At 39.4% G+C, this 25437-nt stretch overlaps 1 protein-coding gene across 4 annotated transcripts; it reads right to left on the bottom strand.

Annotated features, from left to right (window-relative positions):
- ovo (transcriptional regulator ovo) lies at nucleotides 1-22378 on the bottom strand. Of its 4 annotated transcripts, none has more exons than XM_017243889.3 (5): nucleotides 21225-22377; nucleotides 3726-6586; nucleotides 3126-3665; nucleotides 2276-2959; nucleotides 1-2211 (listed from the first exon to the last, which is right to left on the bottom strand). In XM_017243889.3, exons 1-5 carry the CDS (start codon nucleotides 21634-21636, stop codon nucleotides 2026-2028), a joined length of 4683 nt encoding a protein of 1560 aa, XP_017099378.2. In that variant the 5' UTR covers nucleotides 21637-22377; the 3' UTR covers nucleotides 1-2025. The 4 variants fall into 4 exon arrangements, with proteins under 4 accessions (XP_017099378.2, XP_043065643.1, XP_043065641.1 ...); XM_043209708.2 differs by having other exon boundaries at nucleotides 3126-4879; nucleotides 5003-6586; nucleotides 21225-22376; XM_043209706.2 differs by having other exon boundaries at nucleotides 3126-6586; nucleotides 21225-22378.
- Between the last annotated feature and the right edge of the window lie 3059 nt (nucleotides 22379-25437).

Below are 25437 nucleotides of genomic sequence, written 5' to 3'. Positions count from 1 at the left end.
TTATTTTGTCATATTTAATATTTATTAATTAATTCACTTTTCATATCTTTATATATAGTATACATAAATGATAGTTTAAAAAAAAAGGTTTTCGTTTCATTAACAACTAATTTAAATTTTCTTGCCGATTCTTCAGTTTTGTTAAATACATACTTGTTTATTCATTAAGGGTTTTGTAATTTTTTTCCGTACAAAATTCGAGTTATAAAAAAAATTTGTAATTTTTCTTGGAAGTCTAAGATTTGTCTTTTTTTTTGTAAATTTCGAATTCTTTTTAAAGATTTTTTTTTTTTTTTTAAATTTGGAAAGTTGCCTTCGAATTACGAGGAATTTGGCCTAAACTAACTAACTAAGTAAGGTAATTAATATGTATGTGTTGTGTGTGCGGATCAGATATATTATCTTTATAATATATATATTATATATAATATATATTTAGTGTGTAGGTGTGTGGTTTTGTGTGAGTGAAAGTTTTCTAGATTAAACCTAAATCTTGTGAGGGTCTGAATGTCTATATTCCCTCTGTTTGGGGCGCTGAGGGGGCTGTGCAGCGGGCGGTGGGCGTGGCGCCACAGGGCACAGCCCCTTCCACAAGTTAATGCTCTAATCCTAAACTCCTTAAATCAGATTTGTCCTTCAACTAACATATATTTCCATGTTTTTTCTTTTTCAGTTATTACGTTAAACCAACACCAAGCGATTGCACAAAAAACCCGTTGTTGCTTACAAAATTAATTAAATGACGACGAAAAAAAATGCTTAAAAATAAAACAGAAAATTTTTAATGCAGTTTACATTCTACAATTGGAGTTTCAATCCAAATAATGATTATTTTTCGCTCTTTTTTCTCTCGGCAATCAAATTATAAACTCAAATTCGATTTCACAACTTCCTTTTTCTTGTTTTTTTTGTTTGTTTTTTTAACTTAAAACTTAACTTAATTCGTAATATATATAATAATATATATGCATGAGTTTAAAGGTTAATCGTTTAGTGGTTAATTTTTGTTTTGTTCATTAAAGATCAGTACAATTGGTGGTCTTTTCTAAAAACTAAAATTAATGAAAAAATTTCGCTTTTCTTAGGGGGGAGGCCCTTTTCTTTTCTTTAAAAAAAAATTATAATTATATTCTTTTTATTAATTAGTGGGCGTTGACTTCATTAATGAACAGCTTTAGTTTACATAAATTGTTGTTTGTTTTTCGCATTTTTTTTGCACTTAACCCTAAGCTATATGTTTAGTTTAAGTTTAGTTCAAATTAAGTCGAACATTGTTGCCTCTTTACATAATGTGTGTGTGCGGTGTGTGTGTGTAGTGTGTGTGGTTTGTGATATTAGTTAATAAATTATTTATGCTTAAATGTTTCTTCAAAATCCTCTTCTCTTTCAATAAGAATTTGTTTTAAAAAGAAAAAATAAATGCAAACGTTTGCAGCTTGTTCGGTTGGTAGCGCTCTTAAATAACTAATATTTTCATTATAAAATATTTATAATTTTGGGATTATAATTCATAATAATGTGTGTGTATGTGTGGGTGTGTGTGTGTGTTTCTGCTCAAAGCATTTTTCAATATATATCTTAAATAATAAACGAAAATTTTTTGACTAAGAAAGCAGTTCTTATATAAAAAAGAAAAAAAATCAATAAACGTAAAATTCAAGATTTACTACAAAACATTAAGGATTAAGGATCAAAAAGCAAGCTCCTTGAACGCGTTGTGAGTGTGTGTGTGTGTGTGAGTGTGTGGGCTGGGGCTAGCAATGATGTATATCGCGATATATATATATATATATATATAATTTCGATAACGATAAATTCCTTAAAAAGCTAGGCAAAAATATACATAATCATAATCTCCAAAAATTCCGTTTCCGTTTCCGTTTACCGGGCAGGGTTTACCTTCTTCGCGGGGGGTGGGGGGAGGGGGGAGGCAGTTTTCAAAAAACTTCAAAGTCACAATTATTTCGCATACTATCTAGTAGGATCTGTATCCTAAGGCTCTCGGGGGACAAATGGGGACACATCCTAGTTGTGGACCGGCATGGGCAGTTGGCCGAGCAGGTTGTTGGCGAACTGCGAGTTGGTGAACTTGAAGTGCCGCTTGTCGTAGAACTTGAGGAGCGCCGGCGAGAAGGGATGGTTGTCCTTCAGATGGAGGTAGTGCACCTCCGGTTCGCAGGTGGTATGACCGCACTCCTCGCACACATACATCTGGAAAATGAAGACAAAGATCCTTATTAGTTTCGGGACTTCCGAGATGAGTCCTTCAACCTACCTTGGCTCTGCGCTCCTTGTACGCATACTGATGCTGGACGCTGTGCACCTTCTGGCAGTGCGACTCCAGGGAGCAGCGCTGCGTGAAGCTCTTCTCGCACAGGTTGCACTTGTAGGGCCGGACGCCGGTGTGGGTGCGTGTGTGCCGCTTGAGGTCAAAGGTGTCGTTGAAGCCCTTGCCGCAGAACGTGCACAGATACCGCTTGATGTCCGAGTGGCACTTCATGTGCCGGTTGAGCAGCCGCTGCAGCGAGAACGTCTTCATGCAGACACGGCACACGAACTTGTTGTTGCCCGACTCATCGTTGGCCGCTCCCGAGCCCGATCCGGAGCCCAGGCACAGGGCCTCCGCGGAGCCATGACTGCTGGCATTGCTGCTGGCGCTGCTGTTGCTGTGATGCTGATGGTTGTGCTGCTGCTGTTGCAGGGATTGCTGTTGCTGCTGCTGCTGGGACACCTGCGACTGTTGCATACTCTGCTGCTGGTGTTGCGGGGAGCCCTGCTGCTGCTGCTGTTGCTGTTGCTGCTGCTGCTGGGAGTGGTGGCCGTGCTTGCTGAGATCATCAATGCAATCGATATTGCGGATACGGTGATGGCCACCATGGGAGTTCTCCACTGCCAGAGGGTTCTTGATGCCATGCCCCCCGTTCACAAACTCCAGCTGTAGATCCGGTGGCAAGCCCAACTGTAGGATAGAGGAATATACACTTTAGTGGCCATTGGGAGGTGGGTTTGGGGACAAAACAGACATCAAAGACAATCACAGAAACAGGACAAAGAACAGGATCAAAACAAGGACTACAAGAACGCTCCACAGACATAGATCTTCCCACCGACTACCGCCCACTTACGCGCCGCTGCAATAGCTTGCTTTCGTTCAGGACCGAGACGCTCGGCGATGGCGCCAGCAATCCTGCTGCCGTGGCCGCCGCCGCCGAGGCCAGGGATCGGAGTGTGGTGCGGTGCACCGTCCTCGTGGCCGGCACCTCGGGCGATGCCTTAAAATTGGACACCATGGTCACAGTGGCGGAGCCATATTCCACCGCTTTGATGCGACCGCGCATCTTTCGGGTGCCACCTGCCACCCCAGTGGGCATGATGACGGCAACTGGCGGCGAGACTTCGCTGGCCACCGAGGTTACTGTGGCGTTGGCCGCCACCGGAGGCATCTCCACCTTTATCGGCCACTCCACGGTGGTCATCTTCGTTAGCTCTGTCTTCTGTTCGGACTCTGGTTCGGGCTTGATCACCAGACAGTCGCCGCCGGCCACCACATCCCCGAACTGGGTGGTGTTCCTGGTGCTGGTTTTCAAGACAGTGAGATGCTTCAATGGCGGCAAGGATACCTGTTGCTGCTCCTGGTACTGGACTGGCTGTGGCTGCTGTTTGCTCTGATTCTGGTGCTGTGACTGAAATTGGTTCGGCTGTGTGGGTAGGGAGGAGCAACTTACGCTTTGGATCAACGGCTTGGTGTCCAGGAGGGCGGCTGCTGCCGCGGCGGCGGCATTCGGGTCGAGGTTGCTGGCGCTGCTGCTGCTGTTGCTGCTATTCGTGCCGGCCGAGCTGCTGCTGCTGCTCATCGGCCGTTGCAGGTGAGCGGCCGCAGCAGCGGCAGCAGCAGCAGCCGCCGCAGCCGCAGCAGCTGCCGCCGTCGGTGACGGCAGCGACATGTTGCTGTTGTCGTGATGGGCATGATGGTGCGAGTGGTGCGACTGTTGCTGCTGCTGTTGCTGGTGGTGGAAATGGTGTTGCTGCTGCTGCTGCTGATGGTGGTGTTGCTGCTGCTGCTGTTGCTGGGCGTAGAGGTTATGTTGCTGCTGTTGCTGATAGGCGGCATGTTGCTGCTGGTGGTGCGACTGTTGCTGCTGGCTGAGCAACTGCTGCTGCTGCTGCGACATCAGGGCGGCCTGCTGCTGGTAGCCGCCGTGCTGCGGCTGCTGGTGCATCATCAGGCCACGGGTGGCGTGCTGGTACGAGGGCGGCGGCGGCTGCTGTTGCTGCTGCTGGACGTGCTGCTGCTGGACATTGTGCTGCTGCTGCTGCTGCGGTACACCATGTTGCTGCTGGACACTGTGCTGCTGTGGGACATGTTGCTGCACGTGCTGCGGCTGCTGTTGCTGGCTGCTGGTATTCCTGGCCATGTTGTGGGTCAGCTGCTTGAGGAGATTCTCGTGCAAGGCATCCAACTGGGTGGTGTTGCTGCCGCCGTGCTGCTCCACCGGCGTCACAGACACCGAATCGGGAGTCAGGGACGGCGTGGAGACCAGCTCAAAGTCCTGCCGGGGACTGGTGGAGACCTCATCGTCCACACAGCTGCGCTGCAGAAAGGAACTCAGATCCACGGCATCCGACAGCTGCTCCAGCAGGTGATCCGTCTGGGAACTGAGCATCAGAGTGGCCGTGAACTGGAGCGGATCAACCGCTCCGTTCGGGCACTGACCCGAACTGGCCAGATCGGACATGATGGCGTCCTCGTAGGCACTGGCATTGAACTGCCCGGTGCTGCCCATCGTCGCCTGGATGATGTTCTGCGCAAAGGTACCTATATCGATCTTGGCCTCGTCGTACTCGATGTCCGACTCGTCCTTGAGGATGATGCCGTAGGCTGAGGGATTGCCACCGTAAAAGGGATGCGCCATCATCGAGGATTGTGAATTGGAATGATTATGGAATTTGGAATTGGAGTCGTTATAGTTGGAAACACTGGCAAAGTTCAAAAGATTATTACCGTCGAGGTTCTGGTTGCCACCGATTCCGGGGGCCGAACCACCACCACAATTCATATAGCCACCATTACCACCGCCAGGACCACCACCTCCGGCTCCTCCGCCACCTCCACCGCCGGCGCCACCTGCACCTGGTCCTGCTCCTGCTCCCGATCCAGCTCCTCCGCCTCCACCGCCGGCTGACATGATGTACGCTGCTGCTGCGGCGTTCTGGAGCGACAAGAAGTTGGCCGGATTGCCGTTGAAGTGCGAATGATGGTTGCCCGGACTCTGGCCAGTATTATTGCTGGCCGTGCTCTGCTGGCCGCCCTTCAGGCTCTCGTAGAACGGAGGCAGTGCTCCCGTGGGCGGTGAGTTGGGTCCGTAGTTGCCACGCCCGTCGCGACCGCCGCCCATGCCCCCGCCTCCGGCTCCGCTGCCAAAACCGCCGGCTCCCGGCGATCCTGCACCACTGCCGGCGTTCTGACCACTGCCGGAACCGGCGCCGGAGCTGTTATTGCTACCGAAACCAGAGGACTGGAATCCCTGGCCGGCGGCACCGTTCGAACTGCTGCTGCGACCGTGTCCGGCTGCAGCGGCCAGAATGCCGGGCAGTGAGCGCACCAATCGGGGATTCAGGCGCTGTGACTGGGCCAGGAGTACCCGGGCCGCAAGGATGGTGCTTCTACGGCGTGCCTCGCGCACCTGACGCGCTCGCTCCAGCCGCCTGGTGTTCAGCTCCTCCTCCGAGTCGTAGGAGGGACTTCGCCGCTTCGGCACGTGGTAATCGATCGGCTCCTGTTGCTCCGGTCCGAACTGGTCGAGGGGGAAACCGCGCGAGATCGGTGTGGTCGGGATGTGGTGCGATTGCGGTGCACGCTGGATGACGCTGCAACGAACGGCGGGCGCCGGATCGCGCGGCGGCGGCGGACTCGGACGCTTCTCGGCCGGTGGCGGCGTGCTGCGCAGGCGCAGCGACAACGGCTTGTCCACGGGCAGTGGGGGCTTCTCGTCCACGATTAGCTTGCAGCCGCCATCGGAATCGGAGTCCGTGTCTGAGTCGCTCAGCGAATCCGAAACGGGTGAGCGGGCGGCGGTGGTGGTGAGTGAGAGGGGATGTGCCTGGGGCAGCGCCGGTAGGGGATACTCTTTGCGCTGGGCCTGGGTGAGTACCAAACGGGGACGGGGCGCTTCTACACCCACATCCACTTCGTCGTCCTCTTCGTCCTCCTCGACCTCGACCTCGGCCTCTGCTTCAGCTTCTTCGTGCTGCTTCCTCTCTTTCTCTGCATCTAGCGCTGTCACTGCTGACGGCGCTGCTTCTAGGGTTGCTGCTTCTTCTTCTTCCTCTTCCTCTTGTGGCTGCTTTGGTATGCTTGTGGTTGTTGTTGCTGTTGCTGTCGGTGTTGGGGCTATTGTTTCAACTATTTTAGGTGTTATTGGTGTTGTTGTTGTTGTTGTATCTAGATCATCGGGGCAGTCTTTTGTGGCTAAAACGGAGGTGGTAGTGGCGGTATTGGTAGATAAGCTACTATTGGTGGTGGTGGTGGTGGTGGGTACGGTGTTGGGGCTGCTCAAGCGCAGTAGCAATTCTGCAGCGACAATTTCTGCAAGAAAACACAAAAAGAAAAGCAAGAAAAGCTATGAATTAATATTGCGTTAATAATAATACTCACAAAATAATATAGATCGAAAATTATACAGATATGTATGTATGTGTGTGTGTGTGTAATGGTATGGTGTGTTAGAAGTCAAGGAACTTTCGAGAAGAAGAAGAAGCTACAATATGAGATTGAAATCACCGAAAAGAATAGAGAAAGATTATTTTTTTTTAAATAATGCGTCCGAACACCTCGCCGATCTCGATTTAACTGTAAGGAACGAGTGGAATTATTTCTATGCGCCATCTCCTTTAAACCTTTTTTCGCTGCGGTGTGCAATGCTCAAGTGAGAACGACGCCTTGATCCTAACTGTAATCAAAATTTGAATAGAGTTGCCAAATAGATAACTACAAGTGCGTACACATGTTCTTATATTTCGATATCAAAATTTATGAAATATTCATATATATAAAAATCATTTATTTTGACTAGAACTGAGAGTTTATGTAAAAATACAAATAAAAAAATTATTGATTAGTTGATTTTTTTTATAGAATTCATTCTTATTGAGTTCTAAAGGTAAGCTTTGGCGGTTGTGTGTGTGCACACCCCCTCCTACCGCGCCCCCTACCGACAAGTGTCCTATAAACTCTTATACTGGCCCTTAAATTCGATTATTTAACCCAAAATAAACAAAAATAACTATTATAGATGTTAGATTATATAAATTTAATGAAATTAGATGAAATTAATTCATATTTTATCGTCATTACACCCTCAACAGGTGCTGTAATTTGGTGGATAATTAATTAATGCCGCAAGCGCCCTCTAACGCATGGGGGTGGTACAAACAAATACACATGTGCGTCCATATGTAACGATTTAATGGCCATTAAACAATTGCGGTCGTATAATTGGCAATTGGCAATCGGCAACTGCAATTGCAAGTGCAAGTGCGAGGTTCTCAAACACACAAAACGGGCAAAGACAAGGTTAGCCACTAAAACTTGGCCGCAAAAGCAGTCTTGGCTTTAAATCAAAACAAGTGCAATAAATAAAGCAACAACAAAGGCAAACACCAGCTGCATTACTCTTACAAAAGTATCTATGAATGTAAATGTAAATGTATGTACAAGTACTAGTTTTTCTTCTTCTCCTTCTTCTTGTTTTTATTGTTGCTATTTCGTTTTGATCAAGATCAAGGTTTTCTTTTTTTTTTTGTTTTTTGTGTTTTCTGGGCCTGTGGGTGTGTGGGTGGGCTTGTTGATTTAATTGCCAGGGTTGTTGTTGTTGTAAGCCCTTCGTCTTGCTGGTGTGCGTGTGTGTGTGTGATGTAAAATTACAAATGCCAAGCACGCATGCACCTCTCTCGCTCTGTTGGTCATGGCCAGCCTGCAGTCGCGATCGCAGTCGCATAAATTCTAACTGTCGTCATCTACACAAATACAGTTACCTACTTACATAGATGTGCATTGAATACACTGAAGAAAACTAATCAGAAAGATAATGTTTTAAATGAAATAAAAACTTTAAAAAAAGTTTTTAGACTTTTATAAAGATTTCTTCAAGTGTAGTTTTGTTTTTTACTTTATTAAAAATATAAATTTTTTTACTCGACAAATACTTGACATGCTGTTTACTTATTAATGGGCTAATAGCCACAAGCCACGCCCACATGCCAAAGGCTTTATTTTGTTACACGCCCATATAGAGGCAACATTGTTCAAGTGGCTTTTAATATTAGATATTGTATGTATGTATGTACCTGTATTGCCATAGTTGTAATTTATTTTATTGTGTTAAGGTCAAGGCGAATTGTAAAATGCTTTATAATTACAAATACAAATACAACACATGAAAACATGTTTGAGCTTGAAATGCAAAAAAAAGGCATGTATCTTTTGTAGTATTTTTGTTTTTTTTTTGTTTATCATTTTCCTTTTATTTTTATTTTTACTGTTGACATGAGGAAATGAATTTCAATTGAAGTTGTACTCGAACTCGTACTCGTACTCGTACTCAAACTCGAACTCGCAACAAAAAAATAAATTTAAATAAAAACAAAAGCAAGCATTGACCTCGCTCTAACACCAAGTAATTAAAACCAAGTAAGAAAAGCGAATTAGAAACATTTTTTTGGTTTATTTTTGGTTTTTTATTTACCGCTGGCAATTACACTTTTTCTAGCTAAACTAATTACAAACATTGCCCAAAGTGAGTGGAGTGGAGTACCTATGTATCTAAGAGAACCCTATTGTTTATCTTTATCTGGTTCCATCTCTCGAAACGAAAGTTCAATGCACGTTTTATCCTTTACCGTAATTGATTTACATGCCGTTGTCTTCTCGCACTGTTGTTGAACTTTTAAATTTATGCCTTCCCTGAAATCGACGACAACAGTACGGCAGTGCGGCAGTTTCAACGATTTTATTTTATTTTTTGTCTAGCGCGAAATGCGTCGTAAAAATTATATATACACGGTTAGATATATATCCATAAAATTGAATAAAAGAATTGGATGAAAAAAAGGGGGTAAAGAGAATGATATATTCTATAGCTATCCAACAAAGCTCAAGATATAGTTTATATCTATAATATTAAATAAAATAATATACTTTTTTTTACTCTTTTGTTTTTTTTTTTTTAATTTCTTTTGTTTTATTCATAGAAATTTATAAACAAAATGCGGGTATTGATTGTAAATTATCGTACACCCACGACTTCCCAAAACAGGTGGAGGCCCCCCCTTCTTTCTACTTCTTAACCATGGGCATTCAACTTTTTGTTTATGGAAAATTACAAAAAAAGTGAAAAAAAAAATAAAAAGAAAATAGAAAGAGAAAAAATACTAAATAAAAAATATGAATATCACAAAATATACTAAAAGAACATACCATATCGTAAGTAAAAATGAACATTTACTCATAAAATACCATATAAAATATTTAATAAATAAAATTTATTTTTTTTTCAGTGCCTAGGATAGTGTTAGAATGAGATGGCAAATAAATTCCAAACGCATTCTAAACTTAACGCATATTAAATTCCTGGCATGTGCGATGACTTCGATGACGGCACATACACACACCCATACGACTATATACCGATATACCGATATACCCCGATATAGCCACCCACCCAACCTACTCCTCACTCTTTTCAGTGTTCTGTATGTCTAATTGCAAATGCCAAACACGTTGAAACAGTCGGCAATGTTTTTCCAAGCAGCTTTGCCCATTTACAAACGTATGGAAATAAATACACAAGCACTATTATACATCACCCCTATGCATATACTTACGATATATAACCAAACAATGAATAGATCCAGACAACCCAACCCAACGTGAAGCGTTTAAAGTGCTTGGGGTCTCCTCTAAGAGGTTTTGCTTTGCATGGATCATGATCATAATTATAAGTATAATTATAATTATAATTATAATGAAATGATGATGTTCATGACGATCATGTTGCAGCATATTAACCTCAATATCATGCAACAGGTGTTGTTGCTGTTGCTTCTCCCTTGATTAGCTATTGTTTAGAAATTAAGTAATACCTATACTGTATATAGTTGATTGGATTTGTTAGATCGAGCAATTAGATAACTGATTTTAATTAAGAAAAGTTCAAACGATCTGTTCTTTATCGATATTTATCGAACCTATCGAAGCATTCAACAAAAGTTTCTTAATCGACAATATTCCGCCCTCCGTTGACCCATGAATTTTTTTTTGCCAATCTCTGGTTGATGACCCAGTTGACAAAAAAAAAAATAGCATGCATTGAACCACCCACTGAAAAAGCCATCGAAACATTTAGTTTCGCAAAAATAAAACACAAAAAAATGATTGCAAATGTCGAACAGAATTTAATAGAGCATGAAACGAACAAAAAACGTTGACAAATACTACAATTCCCGAGAATTCAGAGATCGAAAATAAGCGATAGGCTCGTCGTCATGGAGAAAATAAAATTAGATGGAAATATATGCGATTTTGGTGGAGTGTCATCGATTAGCTGTCGGACAGCTAATCAATTCCACTCCCTGACAAGTGCATCTCTTTCAAATGTGCAAAAAAAAGAGGACATTTTTCAAACAAAAGGGACACTAACAGGAAAGGGATAGTTTGCTTTAGAAAAAGTTCAAGTTTAGATACTCTTTGGGGTATATATTTAAAGAATTTATTAAAAAAATACTTATAACCGATAGTTTCGATAGTCTTTGATAAAAAGATAAGACTTTGTTTAAATAAAATCATAGACTGAAGTTATTTCCTATCAAAAGTATATACATTTAAAAGAAAGAGTATAAAAAATACCATAGTATCATAAAATGATAGAGAGTTTAAAGAGTTAGAGGCAGGATGAGAACACCTTTTATCGATAGCAGCAGATGCACAAGGACCCTTGTCAAAGAAACAAGGAAGCTTCCTGTTATTTGGGGTTCTGCTTCTTGGCCAAAAACTGCCAAATTGATGAATGCATCCGTTTGAAGGAAGGAAGGAAGCTTGAGCTTCTAACAGGTGTTTTTTTTCTCTTTCGGCTACATTTCCCCCTTTCTTTTTTTTTTTGCCCATTCCAGCTGACCAAATGACCTAATGTGCTGGTGGAGATCCTTCAGATCCTTCCCTTACAAATTATGTAGTGTAGTGTAAAAGCTTAAACATCGAACCCTTCCTGCTAGCAGATCCTTTATTTTATTTTTTTTGGTTGTATTTTAAATGGATCCTTGTAGCATTTAGCAATTCTAATGCCACCAAAAAAAAAAAGAGAAGGACTCCTCCGGCTACCAAGTGTTCCAAGTGCCAACCCATTTGCAACACGATCCGATCCGATCGGATACTGTTTTTTTTTTTCTTATTTTGGTGTGTGTGTTTCAAGATCAAGATCCAAAAGATCGTTTTGCGGAACAGCCTTCGGGAAGAGTCTATAAATTTATGGCCTAAGCCTTTTTGGCATTTTAACCTTTTCGATCCGGGGTTCCCAAATGAATTTGTCTCTAACGCCCAATTTTGGCTTTTGGGTCCCGGGGTCTCTTCCGTTTTTTATACATTCAGCTGCTGTTGATAGTTCGATTTCTAAGGGTACCATACCATACCACAAGGTCTTTATTAGGCCCTTCCGTCTCAGGTTACCTTTTCATTTTGCTGGCCGCAAACTTAAAATGCATTAAGTGCCATGCAATTAAGTTTTTATCGATGCTCGAAAATCTGCTCATCTTGATTGCCGTTTTGTTATATATACCATACATATATATTTATGTATAACCCATATATACCTATGTGTACCATACCCATTTATTAAGTATATGAATTATAAATTGCCGACGCGTTAACAAAATAATTTTCATTTAACTTAATTACATTTTTTGTTTCGTACAAGTTTGTTTCTTAAGTCTTTTGTTGCGAGCTTCTTAAAAGATGTTCTATGTATTTTTTTCTTAAACCTTTTGGTATTTATTTAGTATTTTGTTTATGTTTTGAAGCTTTTTTTTGTTGTTGGCTTATTTCAAGGTCGAAATTGCAGCGATTTAATACTGCTGCTAAATGTTGTTTAAGCATTTAATGTTTTAAGTTGTATGTTCGTCGTCATCAACATCATGATCATCAGTGGCAACCACTCAGGGGCCTTCGACTTGAAGCGTCTTAAATTGCAAACCACATGGATATAAAAACATAAATATGTGTGTGCGAGTGAGGCACAGAAATAAGATATTACTAATAATAATAAAAAGATAACCCCTATTTTTAAAAGAAATATACATTTAATTTAAAACTTTGCTTCTATAATTTTCAAACGCTTTCTCTAATATACTTTTTTTGGTTTAATATTTTGCTAGTTTTATATAATTTTTTCCAGTGCATAATACACAGTTAAATATGTGCTTGGCTTTGCCATTGCAGCTGCTAATTACAGTTGCTTTTATTTATACGCTGCCAGTTGTTCTAATGCCACTTTTATGTATGTGTTTTTTTTTTCAATCTGTTGCTAGACTTTTTTTGTAATTTTTGTTTTTGGTATTAATGTCATTGCTAACCTTGCTCTCTTTCATTTCGACTCGTTTACATTGCAACTTGTGCTGTTATGTTGTTTTCATTGCCTAGACTTGAACTAAATTTTGTCATTGACAAAAAATACTGAAATAAATGGCCAACAGATGGTCGGCTTCGGCTATATGTATATCCTTTTGGCCAAAACCGCCCACTTAACCGCAACTAACCCAAACGTTAAAGCCACTCTAGCCAACTTGACAAACAAATCGAGGACGCACTAAACAAAAGTGCAACAAACTGTTTAACAAAATGATGAAAAGCCAGAAACAGAAACAGAAAAAAAATAAAAAAAAATAACGATTTTGTTTTGTTTTTGTGTGCCTTTGAATGGGGCAAAGTTTTAACGCAATTGCGTTAAATGATTTGTAAGCCAAAAGCATTAGAAAACAACAACAACAAAAAATGGAAGAGGCTGCACCCTGTTTTGTTGTTATTTTTGTCATTTTTTTTTTTGCTTGTAAAATGTTAATGAGACAGACACGAACTGTGAACGGAAAAAATCGCTTTTGGGTTCTATATAGGTTTTGTTGTTGTTATTTACTAAACTTGGGGTAGTCAGATGGTTTTAAAAGTCAGAAAAAAGTAAGTATTTTATTTTTTTTAATCTATAACTATTATCACTAGTTTTTGAATATCTAGCCTTCAATTTTGTCATTTTTTCCATGGTAGTTACTATGTATATTTAGTCCAACTGTCAGTCAGTCATTCATTTAGCCAATCAGTCACTCACTCATTTGTTCAATTTGTTGGATTGCAATTGTATGGTGTTAGTAGCTACTTAGCATGCTTCTTTGTGTGTTTGTTTTGTTTTTGTTTTTGTTGTTTTTTTACACTCACACGAATGCGACAAAAATTTAGGTCAACGCATATAATATATACATATATGTATTCTAAAAAGCTTCTCAATTGAAAAGGTATGTATGTACACCTGCCAGGTGTTGGTTTAATATTTGTTTTGGTCAGTTCCACAACGTTAAAAAAAAATACTGAAAAACAATTAGCTAAACGAACTTCTTAATAAGACAAGTGATGAACCTTTTAGGAAACTTGAAAATATTATTAAATATTAATTAAATAATCAAGTAAACTGAACTAGTTTTCAAGATCAACGAATTGTATTGTATTTTCCTTTTTTGTATCTTCTGGATTGCATCCATCTGGTTGACCTTGTCATACCGTTATATAGGCCCCGATTACAACATAATATCAACCAACAGAAAAACGAATAAAAATTTAGCACAAGCAACTAAAACAAAAACAAAATCAATAATAATGATGATGATGATGAGCACAAAACTTGCTTCACTCTTGCTCTCAATATTTATTGCCACAGAGAGTGTGAGGGAGATGCCGGGGTGTGAGTGAGAAAGAAAAACAATGCTTGTTTTAACTGTAAACATTTAACAATAATTTTTTTTTTCTTATATTTTTTAACAGATGCAGGCAGATGACCCACATTTGCATACAAAATACAAAAAAAAACGAAACTGAAACTGGAAAAAAAGCGTCAAAAGGGATTATGTTAAGCAAACACCCACTTACAACATGCTGCTTCCCCCTCCCTGATAGCCCTCCCTCGTGCCCATCATTTTTAGCCATATTCTTCTTCATCATCAGTATTATTTTTTTTGGATTTTGTTACAAATATGAAATTATGCGTATAAATTTTGATTTCGGGTTGCCAACAAAATGAAATGAGCCAAAACCGCAACCAAAACGTTTTTTTTTTCCATTTTTTTTTTAAATGTTTTTGTTGTAAATGCGGCTCTGTTCATTATGACGTAACTTTGCTCAGCTGCTGCTGCTGCTGCGGCTGCGGCTGCCGCGGCTGTTGCTGCTGCTGCTGTGATTACGGACCCGGTGTTAATACAGTTAAAGCGGCCTAACCTTGAAAACCGGTAGATTTTTTTTCTTTTTTTTTTATTTATTTATTTATTTTTTTTTTTACTCAATTTCATGTGTGTCCCACTGTTGTTTGTTTGTCAGTGTGTGTGTGTGTGTGTGCATATCATTTATTACTTGGTTTTTATTTATAGTTTTTGTTGTTATTGCTGCTGTTTGTTGTATGATTATTATTATTATTGCTGTTATGGTTGCTGTCTCCCTCCAAAGGTTTGTTGGTAATTTCACTTGCAGTCACCAAACAAAAGACTTAGGCAACGAACTTGATATTGATATTGAAATATTTGACATTTATGTCAACAAATGTGTGTAATGTGTGAGTGTGTAGGTTTCTTAGGCTTAAATAATTAAAAATAATGAATTAAATATGTGATTTTATTTAAAAATCTATTTTGAAAACTATTATAGTTAAGACCCTGTAACACCCGCATTTGCCTTTCCTTAATTTGACTTTTTCTTCGGTTTTTTTTGCGGTGACAACACTTTGAAGCCATTAAAATCGACACACAAATTTAAGTTTTATGCAAATCTCTCCGCTCTCAGCCTCAAATATGTAAAACGAAAACGGAAAAAATTTCACAAATCCCTAGCTTTAAAGCATAATTGGCCAATCTCTCAATGGATGGGAATATAATGGCTTTGGCTATTGGTTCAAAAATGAAAAAAAAAATACTTTCAGCTTTTCGGCAGATGAGCTACCAAAAATGCTGCGTAAATTGCACAATTTTGTTTTTTTTTTTTGTCGAATGAGACAAAGGTTTTTTTTTGTGTCTTTCCGCTGACGAAATTTCTTTCGAACGTAAAATCGAATGTCGATGAAATTTCACATATCCGAGCATGAAGAAGAGTTGCCAAAATATATAATATATCCGCTATATATGGTATAAGTATATGTGTGTGTGTTTGTTGCGTTTGTCAAGCTCACAACAACAACAACAACAATAATAAAAAAAAAAAACAAAAAACCAGTTCAGAGGTGCAGCCTCAGCAGACCTCCAATGCCTTCAATGCAATGCAATGTGTTTAACGCATATATGCGATGCTGTGTATAATGGGGGAGGGGCGACGGGGGCGGTTCGCTATATAGTACGAGTTGTCAATGCTTTAGTTAGTCGTGCGAGAAAATGAGAGAGACAATCGCAGCTAAATGCAGTTTCATGCAGTCATTCATTCATTCATTTAGTCAGTCACAAGTCAACCCTGACCTGAAAAGACTTAATACATATACATATATATTTTTACATATGTGTATATACATATATAGTATCCGTATTGTGCATGCTTGCATATCTGTTTGTATGCAGATCTTTGCTCTTATGCTTCTTTAAACAGATGCTATCTATGCTACAAGTGCATCTTTATTCTTAAAGTTTTAATTTTAAATATTCATTAACATACAATAAAACAATAAAATCAATTTTTACAAAATACTCCATAATTTCATAAAGCGAATCCGAAAAATTCGCACACTTGACACTGATTTGTCATTGGAATGTATATACATATATTTTGATTCTAACGATATCTATCGGATTACAAACATCTAACAGCGATCTTCTTTTATTTTTTATTTGGTTAGAGCAATACTTGTATAAAAAAAAAACCGTTTCCCGTGCCTTTTGCGGTTTTCGGCCTGGTCGAAACGTGTTTTGATCTTCTGCCAACAAAATACAAAAAAATATACGCAAATATTTCACAAAAAAAAAAAACAGTTAACTTTTTTATATTTTTGTAGTTGTTGTTAACATCAAACGAGAATGAAAACGAGTTCTATATTAATTGCTTTGATTACAAATGTTTTATAAAAACGTGTTTCAAATAAAACAAAAAGTAACGAAAATTTAAAAATATACAAAAATATATCAAACGAAACAAGTTTCCCCCTTTTTAATAATTTCTTCTCTTATTTTTTTGCATTTTAAGAAATACTTTTTGTTGTTGCGATTGATTATTCTCGCGAGACAATTTACAAGTTATTGACATTTGGGGGAAAAAAAATGCAAAATTAACAAAAATCAGAGACGAATATTGCGAATATTTTTGGCAATTTATTTGTTTTTATTTCGATGGGGGTGCCGCAACTGTTAAGTCAAGTTATTTATGGATTTAATGTGGGTTTAATTCAGACTTTTGCCAATCAATTGTTGTAGAATTTGACAAAAATTATACAAAAAATGCAATGGCTTTTTGTTATTAATAAGTATTTTCTTTCTTTAAATATTACATTATTATTTGCAACTTTTTGTAAAGGGGATTAGGATTATTTTTAAAATGATTTATGAATCTTATTTTTCTTATTGTTGTTTTTGTTTCTGTTTTTTTTTGTAAGATTTTTATCACTTTGTATCCATTTCAAAAAGTAATTCAATTAGAAATAGTTGCAGCCCCTGGGGCCTGAAATAAATGCATTTTCATGCTGGATAAGAACAAAGGGACCACCAGAAGAATAAAGAAAACATAGACAGTGAGTAACCCCACGAAGGAGAGAGTGTGGGCTGGGCAGGGGAGAATGGAGAGAGCAAATACCTGCACACACACACACACACACAATTACACACACACCTTACGCACCGTCATCATCGTTGAGGTGATCGCGATGATCATTGCTTATGATCATTCGCTCTCAGGTCTTTCTTTCTTTTTTTTCTCTTTCTTTCTTTACTTTTGTTGTTGTTGTTGGGCTGCTCCTGCTGCTCTGCTTCCTCTTCTTTAGCCAACTGCATACCAAAAAGGCCAAAAGCAAGACCTGAGAACTCGCTTCCTTTTTTTTCAAATGTATTTCTTCTTAATGCCTTGTATTCTACGTTCTTCTTGTGGGCTCTTCGTTCTTCTGCTTCTTCTTCTTCTGGCTGTGGCTCTGTCTCTTCTACCTCTCCTCGGTTGGCAGCACTTGAGACCTGTTTCTTGTTGTTGTTGTTGTCCCGGAGTCTCTTTTTTTTCTGCTGCCTCTCCTTTGTGTTGTGTATTCTTGCTTGTTGATTCACTGCACAAATAAATCTCGGCTTTGAATTCATAAGAGTGTGTGTGTGTGTGTATGTGCCTGTGTGTGTTTGCAGGATTCTCTTCTTGATGCCCTTTTTATTTTGTGTATTTTCTACAACCCCTCTTTCTTCCCTCCCTCCCCCCCCCCCTCTCTCTTTCCGATTGTCAAATATCGGTTTTTTTTCGGGCTCCGAGATTATCGCTGGGACGGTACCCTTGGCACAGGCAGAGGCAGGTATACTATATAGATATAGACAGCAACTGCATTGTCTATCAGTCGATAAGGCAGGTAAAACTAATGCCAAATGAAAATAAGAAGTGAAGAAAATAAAACTAAAAAATTGAAACAAGTAGCTGGCCTATTGGAAAACTAAAGACTTAGGCAACGAACTTGATATTTCGCAAGGAGAAGGATTTGCAAGATGTGGAGGTTTCAAGGCTTCCAAAATATTTTAAAAATAACTATAGGACTTCTACAACTTATAAAAATAGTTAAATAATGTAAATTAATATTTTAATGAACAAATATCTTTAAAAAAACTCAAAGATAAACTTCATTCTTCCTAGAAGAACGTCATTTTGATTTTAAACTTTAAAAGCCTTTACTAAAATTAAATATTAAAATAAACCAATAAAAAGTCAAAGAAACCCTGATTATAAAAAGCCCTGATGAGTTCTAAGCACAAAAATTTACATCTCCAATGATCCCATAACTTCAATTAGCAAGAGATCTCCGGAGATGATCTCTTCTCGAATCTCTGGCCAAGATCGGGGTCTCTTAATTGAATAAACAATCGGTTTGATTCGATTTCCATAGAAAATCTAGCACTATGAAGTAATAGTAATGGACCCTAGCCAGTGACTTGTCTTTCTCTTTTTTTTATCTCCTCTAGAGGTTTTTTTTAGCATTTACCTTATTTACCACTTGACTTTTGCTTTTGCAAAGTGGTTAACAGAGAGATCGAGAGAGCGAGAGGAGGGTTCGCTGAACTTCTTCGCGGTTTGTCTCTAGAGAAGGGTCGCCGCGCGTCTTGATAGGGAACCTTTCGCTAACTTCCGCTCGACGGAAGGATTGCAACATCTGCGTGTTGGAGGAACACTGCGTGCAATTGAACTTTCAGTTCTAACAGCTGCAGTATTTGCATGGATCATTCGTTTAACAATTTTTTTTTTGTATTTTTATTGTCTTTCAAAGGGGTTCCCTTTTTTTTATTTTTTGGAAATTTCTTTATCATACGATCGGTCGATCAATGAATTTCCTTTTCGGTAATTTATTGACTTTTACTAGCGGCCAGAGAAATGTGCAGTCTTACAGATCCCCTGATGGCAGATAAAGTAAAATGTAACAGGAAGTTTTGCTCATAACTTTTTTTTGTTTCTGTTTCTGTTGTTTTTTTTTGCGCGAGGAATTCTTTAAACGTAAGATCCAAGTATAAAGGCTTTCTCGGGCATCGTTTTGCCCGCTTTTTTTTTTCTTCTGCTGTTTGCTGTTTTCTGCATCATCCTCCGCCAAGGCCCTTCAGCATTTTTAGCTTGATTCTCGGCTGGGACTCTTCTCCGGGTGGGTTCTTTCTTTCTGCGGCGACTGGTTCTGCAAGTTTTATTATGGCCAAGTTGCCTTGACTTTGCTTAGGCCAAATGGCAGACGACGTGCCTACAATGCTTCTGCTGCTGCTGCTACTCCTTGTCCACCTCCCAGCCATCCCCAACCAGCCATGCCCAGCCATCCCAGCCCTCCTCTCTCTCATGGCCATGATCTTAGTCATTGTGGAAGTTGGAAACTTAAGCCCGAGTCTAGGCTGAATAAGTTCTTTTATTTTTGCTTTGGCTTTGCTTTTCGGTTTTCGGTTTTGGTTCTTCTGCAAAAGTTGTTCTGTTCAACTTGTACTTTTGCTTGGCTCGAAGAGGAGATTTCTGCTGCTGGCTGGTTCTTCTTAGTACCTTGTACTTTGCTAGTTATATAATTTTTTTTTTTTAATTTTTTTCTCAGTCGTTCTTGGCTTTCTGGCGGTTTGCTTTTGTGTGAGTATGTGCGCTCAAGTGTGTGAAGTTCTTGGCCATGGGCACAGCCCACAGAAGGCAAGGCAACACAGCACAACAGAACAACAACAAAAAAATATATAAAATTAAAAGAACACGAACCGTAAGCGGTAATTGAACAAAGAGTGAGCCGGCAGTGTGACCAGGCACTTTTTAAAAGCAGAGCAAAGACAAATAGATGAGCAAAAAAGTGACAATGTAGATTTTAAATAATTTTATTAAAGAAAACTACCAAGTATTTATGAAACAAAAAGGATAATGCCTTTATCATCAAGAGAACTATTTTTCTTCGTACAAATCTTCTGTAGTGTGACCAAAGCTAAGAATTACTCAAAACTGAAACCTATTATATCATAAATCTAAAAGTCTACTCGTATATAAATCAAAACAACTATTTTTGCCATTTTCTAAGTACATAACGATTTCCCTTCAAATAGCTGCCATTACAATATCCGTAGAAATCATAAAAATTATACAGCGGAAGCGTTCATAATACATTTTTAAGTGGATGGCCCGGACGGGCCGACTAGACCTCTCTAGCCAAGGTGGGAAGTACATATTAAGGGAGCTGGTCGGCGATAAACAGAAGGAACTGAGAACGCAACGTGTTATTTAATTTAATAAATGTATATAACACTTTGCACAATGGTAATACATATATATAAGATATATAACCATGAAATATAATGCCCGTGTAAGGGGTAAAATTATGAGGCTGCGTGTGAGACGATTCTGTTGAAGTGAAGCCACGCTATGCTTCGAAAAAAATATAGATATATGTAATTAAGGCCAGACAAAGGGCAGTTAAAGCTTAGAAACAAAAGATATTCCCAAAGAATCGCCAAAAACAAAAATAGCGAACCGAAACAAAATTCACTTTTCATATTATGGAAATAAAATCGAAAAGAACTTAATTAATAATAAAAAAAAGCCGCCCTGGAATCGAAGAAAGTTCTTCTCGCCTAATCGTTTATGAAAATTAAAACCTTTAACCCGAGTTCTTTGGGGAGCCGCCGCCTATATCGAAAATCGAAATGACTTAATAAGCATGCTGGTCTGCTGGATTATATAACACCAGTCACAGGTCGTGGTGGAGCATACAAAAAAAAAAAAAACAACAAAATTGAATCGAAAATAGAATGAACATTAGAACTGTTTGGGGCTTTTGGGGATTTTGACCAAAAATGAGCAGAAAACAAAATAAAAACGCTTACGAAATTCAATGAAAGTGATTGATGTTGAAGTAAACTCCAACGAGCACCTCATAGAGAATGGTAGATAGACAGACCAGATACAGATACTCAGATACAAAGATACTGAGCCACAAACTGAAATCGTATGGAGACGAGTTCGTCATGGTGTGGGCGAGCAAAAAATACAAAACAAAATAAAGAACAAAAGCTGGCCAAAAGTGAAGCTTGAAATTTGAAAAGATTTCCAAGCAATAGATATAGCATTTTGTTATATTTTTTCTGCGCTGATTTGCCATCGGCCAACAAAAAATACAGACTGACAGATTTGTAGCAATTATTTATCTAAATAAATTCGAATTCTTGCAGAATTCATTTTTTTTTTAACAATTTTTAAAAGTGGTTCGAAAAGAGGACTTTGACTTCTAAAGTTTTTGAAACATCTAACAATTTTTTTTGGAGTTAAAACTTACCATTTTGAACTTGACCCGCAGAGCTGCCATCGACTTCCAATTCCGAAGAACTTTGATTTTGATTTTGAGTTGGAGCTCCATTATCGGGGAGACTGTGACGCGATTGTCCGAAATAATGACGACGATGATGGAAACGTTTTCGCGTCAAACTCAGCGGCTGTTGATCCTGATTTGGTTGCGGCTTTTCCGCCTGACCTTGCGGCTCGGGCTGTGACGGATGTGGAAGGGGTGGTGAGGGGGCGCTGCCACTCCTACTGCCACTGCCACTGGGACTTCCGCTGGGACTGGGACTCAAGGGCGGCACCAAACACCGTTCGTCATCCTGGCTCTTGTGCTGCAGCAAGTTCTGGGATTCCAAAAGGCGCTGTTGCTGCTGGTGCAGGCGATTTTTGATCAAGAATATCTTCGGCATGATGGATTACGATTTCCGAAATAATCAACCGAAAGATAGACGGATTTTCGAAACGCGTTGAACGAAAACGACGAAACACGACGGCGACACGCGTTTTTCTTTTTATTTTGTTGTTTGATTTTTTTTGAGGATTTTCTATATATTATTTTTGTATATATCCTTTTTGTGGGTGGTGGTCCGAAATAAACAAAACACTAATCCAATTGTGTGTGTATGTTTGTTCGCCGCTCGCCCACTAATTTGTTTGTTTCTGTTTCTGTTCTTTAAAAAAAAAAAAGATTTCGTTTTGATTTTGGTTTTTGTCATGAGCCGAGCTCAAGCCAACTTTTGTTTGGCCTTCTTCATGTCTCTGGTATGTTCTTTTATTATTTCCTTTTTTTTAACAAGAGTATTTGATAGTTTTTTAAGAATTTTTATATTTCAAACACTTGGAAAAAAATGTACTTGAAAAAAATGATTGAAGATTGTTTGTTTTGTCGTTCTTTCCGTTTTTCTTTTTGTTTTAGCACTTTGACAAAAAATATTACTTGAAAAAAAATTGTCCAGTTTTCAAGACAGTTCACAGTTTTTGGTTTTGTTTTTTTTTTTGTATAAATATATTTTGTAATGTTTTGGATTTTTAAAGTTAGGAGTTTTCTGATGGTGAGTTAAGCGAAAACACGTGCATTCACAACGCCGGCTCGCCACTTACTGTATTCGAGCGGTTCGCGGTCTCGAGCAGTTAGGCCAAAGTCAGCCGATCGTCGGACGGATCGGTTTTGGAGTCGGATCGGTGTATATATCTCGATCTCGCCGCTACAACAAACTCAGTTAGACGGCGAACGGCGTTCGGCGAACGGCGAATTCAACGCAAAACACCGTAAGCCTGTCCGCTGTATTAACCAGGAGAGCAAATTCGCTTTCAAGAAAAACTGTTCTCTCGTTTCTCTCTCTCTTTCTCTCTCTCTCGGCGCCGATGCTCAACACACCTGTGTGCGTCCACCTTTTTTTTCTTACCTGTATGCGAGAGGAGAGTGAGAGTGTTTTGTGTGCGTTGCTGTTGCTGTTTCTGTTGCTTCATTTCGCTCACATAACGTTTCTCATGCAGTTTTTCAGTACGTCTCCCTCCCTCTCTTTCTCTCTCCCTGGCTCTTTCTCTGTCTTGGCTCAGAGTCAAGGTAGATCATGATTATGATAGTAATGTTCGTTTGTTCTTGGCTTTGGCCATTTGCCGGTTGAGATGGTTTTGCTCCCAACGTCTATCGCCCATTGCCCGTCTCCCTCTGTCGCCCTGTAGGCTCCCCCTCCTCTCTGTCTCTGTCTTGCTTTGGCTCTTTGGAGCTGTACTTGTTGTACTTAGATTTCAAGATTCGCCGCTTGCTCTTGACTCTGAAATTATTTGAAGATTTATCGTAATAGTTTTTTTTTTTCAAATTTTTTTGTGTTGAATTTTTATTGCATAATATTACTTAATTCTTAGATATTTATATAAGGTAAATTTTAGAGTAAGGAATAGACATTTTAAATATTTTTAATTTTACGATCTAAGAATTTTTTTTGCCAAGTTCGTGTCCTAAGTCATCAAGTCCTAAGTCAATTTGATGACCAAGTTCGTGTCCTAAGTCTTTTGAGTTTTTGGCACTTTTCGCAGGATTATTATTTAATTATAGAATATTAATGTTAAAAATTAAACCCAAAATTAAAAAGCAAACTATTAGTTATTATAAAAATATATTTTTAATCATAATTAAAAAATCTTAAAAAAAAAAAAATTTTTAAATATTCAATTTGGTGACCAAGTTCGTGTCCTAAGTCTTTTGAATTTTTGGTACATTCCTCAAGGATTTGTTTTTAAGAAGAAATAAATATTTTTTAAAATTAATTTCAAGAATAATAACATGCTTATAAATTAAAATTAATAAAATTAAATTACAACCCGCCTTGAGGCAAACAAAAACTTCAAGTTCCTGGCCAAGTTCGTGTCCTAAGTCTTTTGATTTTTTCGCTTTCAAACGAGAATGAAAAACCGAAAAGGAGATAGAGGTAAAAATTCCAATAGTTTGTTTTCCGCGGCCCTTTAAGAATTTCATCATCATTATGTACCTGTATTTGGTACTGTATGTATGGCTGTGTATGTGTGTGCAAGAGAGTCGCGGTAATACAATAAGAAGAAATAACAATCCAAAGAAGAAGCAGCAGCGGCAGAAAAAAAACAACCAGTACCCATATAACGAAATTAAACGGCAAAATAGTTGGCAACGCAGGCATTTCTTGCTCTCAGGTGTGTCCTACCTCTGCACCACCTTCCCCCTCTCAAGCCTACACCTGTCTCTGCGTATGTGTGTGTGCCAGAGAGAGAGCTAGAGAGCAGACTTAGAACACGCTTAGAATGGCAAATAAGATTGTGAGAGCAAAAAAGATCTCAAGTCGCCGAGAGCGAGAGGGCAAGCCAGATTCTTCCTTTTCTCACCTGTACAGGTGCGATGGCAACGGATAACTAACGTTATTTCACACACACTCACCAATACACACACACACCCAGTGACACACAGATGGAGAGCAAGGCAAAGCCGCGGCAAGTGATGTAAGCGACGGCGAATTCGTTAAGGCGAATTAAGTCAGTGCACACCTGTGTGAATCTCGCACACACTCACACACAGATACACTTTTCGGCGGCAACGTAACAAATTTACAGCTAGCTTTGTGCTGGTGTGCGACAAACGAGAGAGTGCGAGAGCGTAGCCGAAAGCCGAAGTTGAAAAACGAAGAGCAACTCAGAGCCGAAGCTGAAAACGAAGTCTTGTTTTCTCAGGTGAGCAAGACACGGCGAAAGAGTACGGTATATCCCTAGTCAGGAAGTGAAAAAGAGACAGAGATAGGCAGTTTAAAACCTGTTGTTTGGCTTTGGCTTTGACTGTGACTTTGCCGTTGCCGTTGAGGCAGAAGCAGAAGCAGAGGCAGAGCCAGCAACAGCAGCGGCAATGTTAATGTCGTGACGTTGGCGTTAGCAGAGGACGAGCAGTAGAGCCAGCAAATTCTTCTTCTTCTTCTTTTCTTCAGTGGCGTTCAGTGGAGTCTCCTGAAGACCATCTCCTCATGACTTTGATGTTGTTGTTGCTGGTGCTTTTGTTCCTGCGCCAACTTCACTCTCACTCACAAAATGCCGCTCGATCGTTGGCCAAAATGCAAGTGTTACGGCCCAGAACCTTAAGACACACATATACATATATTTACACATGTAAGGCTTAAGAGGATCTCAAGCTTCTTTAAGTAATGATTTTATTTAAAAGCTGTGTATTTAAAACTTCATTTTTCCATAAATTCTTATACATGTGATATATGGTATCTATAAAGATCTTTTCTTAGATCTTGTATTATAATTAAGCCCCAAAGCCAAAATCTCTTAACTTATCAAACAAAAATGTAATTGATAACAAAATAATTGATAAGTATTTGTATTGTAGCTTAAGTATTAATTTTAAAATATTGTTTTTTATTGTATTTTGGTCATCTTTGGAATACCATCTCACGAAAGCTTTTTGTTTACTTCAAGTACTTAACACATTATTTATAGTATTAATATTTAAAATATTTAAAACTATTATTAAACAAAAATATTAAAGTCCCTAAACTTCAAACACCCGATAATAATTTGCTACACAAATCGAATCTGAAGCTGTTGATTGCAGCCAGAGCAGAAAAGAACAGTAGTAGTTGTTGGTTTTGGCCCAGACCTAGGCCAAAATGGTATAGACCAACACTCACGCTACCGTTGTGTGCCCATGTCTGCGCCTGCGTCAGTGTGTGTGTGAAATTGCACAT

The sequence above is a fragment of the Drosophila bipectinata genome, chromosome XL, assembly GCF_030179905.1.
Source record: "Drosophila bipectinata strain 14024-0381.07 chromosome XL, DbipHiC1v2, whole genome shotgun sequence".
In the NCBI taxonomy this organism is placed as follows: Eukaryota; Metazoa; Arthropoda; class Insecta; order Diptera; family Drosophilidae; genus Drosophila; species Drosophila bipectinata.
The sequence above is the reverse complement of the archived record's forward strand: the minus strand, read 5'-3'. Positions and strand labels throughout refer to the sequence as shown.

Excerpts from the sequence above, each read along its gene's own strand:
- ovo (XM_043209706.2), bottom strand. The coding sequence starts at position 21,636 with ATGCCGAAGATATTCTTGATCAAAAATCGCCTGCACCAGCAGCAACAG. Across the intron at positions 2,960-3,125 it reads GCAAGCTATTGCAGCGGCGC|TTGGGCTTGCCACCGGATCT; the intron begins GTAAGTGGGCGG and ends TCTATCCTACAG. Across the intron at positions 2,212-2,275 it reads ACAAGGAGCGCAGAGCCAAG|ATGTATGTGTGCGAGGAGTG; the intron begins GTAGGTTGAAGG and ends TTCATTTTCCAG.